Raw genomic sequence first — 7,058 nt, 5'->3', positions numbered from 1 at the left:
AGAAAGCCTCGCCTGCTGGCGCTTAAGGCGAAGCAGCAGAAACTGAACCGCTCTGCCGGTCTGCTCTTGGGAGCAAGAATACGGCCGCAGGACTCGCTGTGACCCCCGTCTCTGCACGTCTTGTAAGGCTGGCCTCCCGCTCCCCCCTGCTCTCTCCTAAATGACTGCCTGGGGTGGCGACTTAATCCTCTCCAGCATGTAAGGCCAGGCTTGCAGGAGCCCGAGCCACTGCTGGGGACAGGGAGGCTGTTGTGCTGGGGATTAATCTGCCGAGACCGTCCAGGCGGCCACAATGCAGCCGCCAGCATGTTTTCCCTCCGCAAGCCCCGCGTTTCCTATTTAGAGAACACAGGCCCACTACCCCTTCTGCCTTCCCACAGGCTTTTTGTTTACTGGTGTTTGTTATTATATGGCTCCCACGGGCACGTCTGTGTGGTTCCACTGGTGTGCACACATCCATTGAGGAGAGAAGTGTCCATTGCAACCTTGTTAAAGGGAGAGGGGGGCTCCCACTGTTTCCCCTCTGGCTAGGCCTCCATTCAGAGCAGGATTTTAATTAACTCTCTGGTCCAGAGGAGGACTTCTTTGTGCGTCTTAAATTCTGCAATGGCTCCTGCACTGGAAGAAAGTCACCATGAGAGAAGATGCTGTTTGCAGATTACAACCCTAGAGACGGACACTTCCTCAGAGGGACACAGCACACGAGATACCACAGTGGAAAACTTTTATTTCAGTCGTAACGTGCATGGGGAGTTTTTACAAAGCAAATGAAGTGTGGCTACAAAAACATTGGGACACTCAGTATTTTGGGAAAACGTCTGGTTGGCTCTGTCGTTTTGATTTTGGAAGGTTCACCATGAACTGTGCAAAACCTCTAGGTGCCTGAGCTGAGCCACATGGCTGCTCGAGGAGATGAGACGTGTCACGCACTGACAGAGTGACGCCCAGCAGAGGCTCTAGGCTCATGATCTAGATGGTCACAAAGACTGGTGCCTACTCAGCCCTATTCTACTCCAATATGAATATACATAGGAGGGTAAAGACAGACAGATGAACAGATCTGGTCAAATTACCTCTGCTCCCCAGAGCTGCTTTGCAATTCCAGCGAGGCCACGGCCAACACGGAGCGGCGGCCCCTGCGAGACGGCTGCGGTGACCTGAAGACAGCCGGACCCTTAGCCAGGCCCCGCGTCGGAGCCGAGCACACGGCACTCCTCCCCTCCTGGAGCACGGAGGTGGGTAAGAGGCAGGCATCAGCTTTACACAGAATGAGTTCTGAGAAGCCTGCTTCTAGGATGCTCTGGAAGGAAAACAGTTAGTGGCCCCCAAGCTCTGGCTATGAAGGGACAGGGCTTGGGGACAACACAGCCCAGTACCTAACACAAAGAGGGAATGGGCTCTATTCTTCAGCGTCTCTTGGATGAATTAACTGGAAGAGAGCCTGCAGTTCTGGAAAGGCAGAGGGGTGAATCAATCACAGTGGGAATGACTTTGGTAGCCGGCAGAGTTCAGGAGGCCCAGTGGGAAGAGGGAGACAAAAGGAAGGAGGCTGACTCGCCACCTGAAGGACAAACGGGGTCCCAGCAAACGCGTCCCGCCAAGTCGCCGCAGCCTCCGCGAGCAGTCCACTCCTCACCCGCTGCTGCAAGAGGTGCCATCTGGGGCGGGAATGCCCGCGGCATCCACGGGAAGGCGCACCACACAGCTACGTTTAAAGCACACAAACGACAGGCCACTCACGCACTTCCACCTCTAAGCTGACACACAGACTACATCTAAGAGCATCGCGCGCCCTGGCGCTGAATCTCCACACGCGCGATTTCACATATGCCGAGGACAGAAAACCCGCGAAGCAGGCTCCAGAAACCCAGACGTCTGGACGGAGGCCATTCACTAGGGAGAAAAGGGAAACAGAATCACATGTACAACCAACCTATGTCCGAGACGCGCCGCAGGAAGGGGCCAGTGTGGGCCGGGGACGGGAAACTGCGGAGACACTGAGCTCAGTGTCACACAGGGAAGGTGCTCTTTACTGAAGTCAGCGTGAGCTCCTTAGTCTCATCCTGCCAGAAACTTAGACCACACATACGTGTGCTGTGCTCATATATTCCCCCAGAACGAGTTTGAAATTTTAACTCTTTTAAGAAAATGGCATAAAGCCTGAAAAAAAATTACTGGCAAGAAAATTCAGGGCCCTCTGCGATGCTAGGAGGCGCCGGGCCCCACCCTCCTTCCCAGGAAGGAGCCTGCCGTCTAGGGTCCCGGAGGTGGGAACCGCGCACTCACCGGCGGAGGGGTGCTGGTGGCTCTCAGGACCAGCTTGTCCCCCCTCTTCTCCACTTCAAAGCCCATCTTTCTGAGGAGGGACGCGTCGGCCAGCCCCTGCTCCTCCATCCTGGCTATCAGGTCCTGGTTCTGGCTGTTGTCTTCCGTGAGGTTCCTGATGGCGTACACCACCCACTGCGTCAGGACTGGGGCCACAGTGAAGGAAGCTGCCAACACGTGCCTGCGTCAGAAACCTGTGAGCGCTGCTGGGGGCGGCACCGAAACCGCGACTCAGTGGCGCTTTTCTTGAGGATGTGCTACGGCTACGCGTCTAAAGTGGAAATACACTTACAACACGGTGCACACGCATGCACACACTGGGAGCGAGTGAGTCAGACGGTTCCCCTGCTCAAGAACCTCAAAGGAAACAGTAAAGGACGAGCCTATTCCTGAGGTTACACAAATGGAATGTAGAAAACAGGCAGTTTTGTGTTTAGGATGCGTTTTCTGGGGCCTGAAAGTTGCACATCTTTGTTCCCGACACACCCGAGCTGGCTCCCATCCTGACCTTCCAGGGCCTTCCTGGCTCCCTTAGCCTCCTAGTCAGACCGGCACTGTGGCCGTCCTGCCTGTCCCAGCTCCTGCAGGAGCCCGCAGGCAGGTGGCACAAACAGAACCAGCAGACGAGCACTGAGTGAAGGACCATGGTCCTGGGGGGGGGTGACTACCCTTTCCGATGGCCCAGGAGGAGCCGCTGGGTGCCGATGCTGACTCTGTAATTAGTCACCCCCTCGGTTGGGGAAAAGGGTCTCATTTTGCATTTACCTGATGTCCCTTCATGGTAATGCCCAGGCCCTTCATAAGCTATATTTATTTTCTGGAGACAGAAAATATTCAAATGCATAAAACCTAAACTTGAATTTCTCCCTCTTCCACAATCATCAAACCCCGACTCTGTGCCAGTACAGAGAGTAAGAATCATCCCGGGTGATGGAAACCTCCAACCTGTCAGTGAAGTTCTGAGCAATGAACCATTTGCTGCAGCTAATTTCTCATCCAGACGAAGTCGTTACAGATTCATTTCCTTGCTTTTTGTAGGAAAAGAGAGAGGCAGTGATCACAAGACCTGACTGAGGAGCAAACATTAGGAAAGAGGCAAATTTTGGCAGGAGGATGTACGGAAGACTGGGGGATTTTAGTCCATGCGTGTGACTCTCTGCTGCTAAATGCTAGGAGCAGAAGGCTTCTTCCCGACGCTCCCGGTTCCTCACTTACGTTTCACTGAAAGGGGGAAACCCAAGTTCCATCACTGCACTGAGCGCCCAGACAACTGCAGGGCTGGTCGGTCGGGGGCTCGGGAATCAAGGCCAGCTGTCCCCGCCGGACCAAATGCAGTGTCTGGAGGAAAGAACTGTCACCTGGAGCCTTCTGGCTATCACGCTCTGGGCCCAGGGCAAACAGCCCCCGCAGCACAGCCCCACATTCCTCTCTTGCTAGGTGCTCTTCACCTCTGAGGCTCTAGCAACATCACAATCCCACACACGAGCCCCCGACCCAAGACGTGCCTTACCCTCCCCTGCCCCTTCCTTTCTCATAGACCCAGCCGAGCCCCACCTCCCCCCGGAAGCCTTCCCCGGGTCCTGGCTGCCTGGACACTGGCTGGTGAGAGGCCCGAGCTGTGTTCCCAGAGCTCTCTGTTCTCACTGCACTATGCCCACCTAAGGGCAGGAGCCACACCTAAGAGGTGTCTCTACCCCGGCACCAGTCTAGTTTCCAACACAATGTGGACTGTCCATATACAATGTAAGCTACCTATTTATGTTTCTGTCTGCCCAGCACCCCACGAACTCCTCCTGAGCAAGTTGATGTCTCATTGACCTCTGTCCCCCGTTCAGGCGCAGTGCTGGGAAGTGTGGCTGGGTGTCGGCAGCGAGCGCTGTCTCCCACTCACTGTGGGGTAGGGCCACGGGGCGCTGCATGACCCAAACAGGCCAGGCTCTCCGTGTGGTTTCCTGGCTCAGGGTTTTGCAGGGCTGAGAGGAGATGAAAGTGAACCAGTATAAATGCAACCTAGGCCAGGAGCTGAACTGTGTAAATAAGAGGCCATGACAACCGCCCCACCCCCGAGAGGCCCACGTGGACGGAGGAGAGCGTGGATTTTAATCATGCTCATCTGGGGAGGCAGCCACCACATTCTGTGAACACACTGTCATGGTATTTCAACAGCACTTCACCCTTGAAGGGTTTGGTAGCTAATTTCTGGTGAAAAACGGACATGATCCCCATCTGACATCCAGGACAGGAGGAGCGCAGAAGAGGCGATGAAGGAAGAGCCCCACACCAGAGCCACGGGCACCCAGGAGATGGTGGGCAGAGCTGGGCCAGAGGAGCTGCAGGCACCGAACATGACGGTGACATTCCACGAGGAGCGGGTCCTGGGCGTGGCCGCCACAAGGACAACCTAACAGAAGAGGCCTGAAGCCCACAGCGAGGAAGGCGGTTTGTCTTCTTCCAAAACTGGTTCTCAGAGGGAGGATGTGCGGGGAGGGCGGGAGGGGCCGGCGAACGTGGCTGCGGCCACACGGAGCCAACTCCTCCCCTGCCTGGAGAACCAGGAGGAACACACGGACACAGCAGAGCCCGCGGCTTCCACCCCAGTGCTCCGCACTCGCAGCAGCGGAAGGAACCCCTTCCTCCCCGCCGGTGGGGCACCGCACAGGGCTGTGTCCCCACACCCAGCGAGAACGTTTTAAACTACTGTCCAGGGTCTCCGACGGAATCATAATTTAAAACCCAAATCTTACAGTTGTTCCTTGGGCAGAATGACTTGGAAGAGGAGCCCTCGATACAGCCGCCCGGCTGTCCCACGCAGCCGGCTCATGAATATGCATGTCCCTTGTCTGCTGGGAACGCCGGCCCGGCCGCCGTGCAGACCCAGACAGCCTGAAGTGTCACGAGGAGATTAAAGCAAGTCCAGTTAATAGCCACAGTGCCCTCTTGTTCCTTCTCTAAAGAGACAGAGAGAAAGAAAGAGTGGGGAGAAAATTAAACATCTTCTGAAGTCTCTATGGGCCAGCACTCGAGTGCTTTCTTGTATGCAGAGCCTCGGAGAGAGAGCTCCTGAAGTCTCCATAGCTACGGCAAACAGGGCTCCAGCCTGCTGTCGCGGACTCGACAGGGCTGGGGGCTCGCTAACAGGGCATCCTGGTGTCTTCAAACAGGCCACAGGACGACAGTGGCGGCAGCGCCCTGGCATCGCTGTGCTGGGGAAAGTAAAAGTGAGAGGCTGTTCTCGGACCCCACGCAGCTGTGCGACGGGATTCAGAGACTTAGCTCAACCCTGGGCCTGTGGCCTGTGCAAGCTGGGTAACGACACCAGCAGGGCAGAAACGTGGAGGCCAGCAGAAAACACAATACAGAAAAAGCCTCGCGGCTCAAACAGTCCTGACCAGCACACGTTCGTGCCAAGTTCACCTCTACAGTAAAGTCAGGAGAGTCAAACCTGACCGTCGGAACTGCCTGGCGAGAAAGAGTCCATCTCACTGAGAAAGGCAGTGCCCCTCAGGAATGAGAGCAGTGGCCCTCGCTGTGGATTCCAGGACACAGGCCCTGCAAGGAAGGGGACTTTGTTCCGGTCGCTGCTCTATCTCTGTCCAGAAGGCTGCTGGGGACAGGTGGACCGTGGCCCATGTTTTTGTGTGGCGGCAAGCTAGAAAGATTTCATATTGTTACATGGTTGGGGGGATAAAATCAAAAGAACACTAATTTGTGACATATTAAAATTATCTGAAACTCAAACGTCAGCATCCACAATAAATAAAGTTTTACTGGCACACAGCCACGCGCACTCGTTCACGCACTTTCCCGCCACAGCGGCGGCAGAGACAGCGCGGCCCGAAGCCACAGACAGCTACTAAGTTCAGCCTTCACAGGGGGGCCTGCCAGTCTCTGGCCTGACCATGGGAGGCACCACAAGTATCCGTCGAAGGAATAAGTGAGCTTTTAGACGGGCCCTCACTGAAAAACGTATTATTTAAATTAAAACAATTTAAACATGTTAAAGATTTTACTCACTTTTCAGGATATGCATATAAACTACTTCCCTACAGATGTATAACGTGTCTGTATTTAACATATAATGTATATAACTAATACATGAACTATATATAATATCTGTATTTAACTTCTGCTTCCAGAATATATATTTTTTAAATGTCTTTCCTGGTTTCAGAGAGAAGAAGGGAGAGGGAGAGAGAGAGAGAAACATCAATGATGAGAGTCACTGATCAGCTGCCTCCTGCACGCCCCCTACTGGGGATCGAGCCCGCAGCCCGGGCATGTGCCCTGAAGGGGAATCGAACTGCGACCTCCTGGATCCTAGGTCGATGCTCGACTGCAGAGCCACGCCAGCCGGGGGGGATAGGTTTTTTAGAATTGCTTTTAGACACCAAACTCATTTCTGGCGAGGGGTTTATGTCCTGCCCAACTCTCCACGGTGCACTGTTCAGCTAAGGCACAGGGCATATGAAGTGCGTCTGAGGACAGGATGCTCAGTACCAGGCAGCCCAGTTCCCCAGCTTTCACTAACCACGTAGTGACGCTCTACACTCCAGCGAGGTTTCCCTAAAGACGAGGATGGCTCCATCTGTCCATATCCAGACGAGTATCTTCCCAGACTGTGTGGGAATTTTTCAGAGTACAAAGAAGTAGTTCAGCTTTTAAGTTGTTCTGAAGATGTTTTACATTGCTAAGAACCAAGATGCTTCCAGGTATGCCCATTTCTCTCAGACAGA

General features: G+C 54.4%; 1 protein-coding gene across 1 annotated transcript in view; it reads right to left on the bottom strand.

The window, feature by feature from the left end:
• Window positions 1–709: 709 nt before the first annotated feature.
• ATXN10 (ataxin 10) overlaps window positions 710–7,058 on the bottom strand; it is a 122,512-nt gene continuing 116,163 nt past the window's right edge. Inside the window, exons 11-12 of the mRNA XM_087814978.1 lie at window positions 2,287–2,471; window positions 710–1,893 (exon numbers count right to left, since the gene is read on the bottom strand). Of these exons, the coding sequence (XP_087671104.1) occupies window positions 1,891–1,893; window positions 2,287–2,471 (188 nt within the window). The 3' untranslated portion in view covers window positions 710–1,890. The remainder of the gene's footprint in view (window positions 1,894–2,286; window positions 2,472–7,058) is intronic.

The sequence above is a fragment of the Miniopterus natalensis genome, chromosome 2 (genome assembly GCF_054644295.1).
Source record: "Miniopterus natalensis isolate mMinNat1 chromosome 2, mMinNat1.hap1, whole genome shotgun sequence".
Lineage (NCBI taxonomy): Eukaryota > Metazoa > Chordata > Mammalia > Chiroptera > Miniopteridae > Miniopterus > Miniopterus natalensis.
Note: the sequence above shows the minus strand (reverse complement) of the source record. Positions and strands in the feature narration are given on the sequence as shown.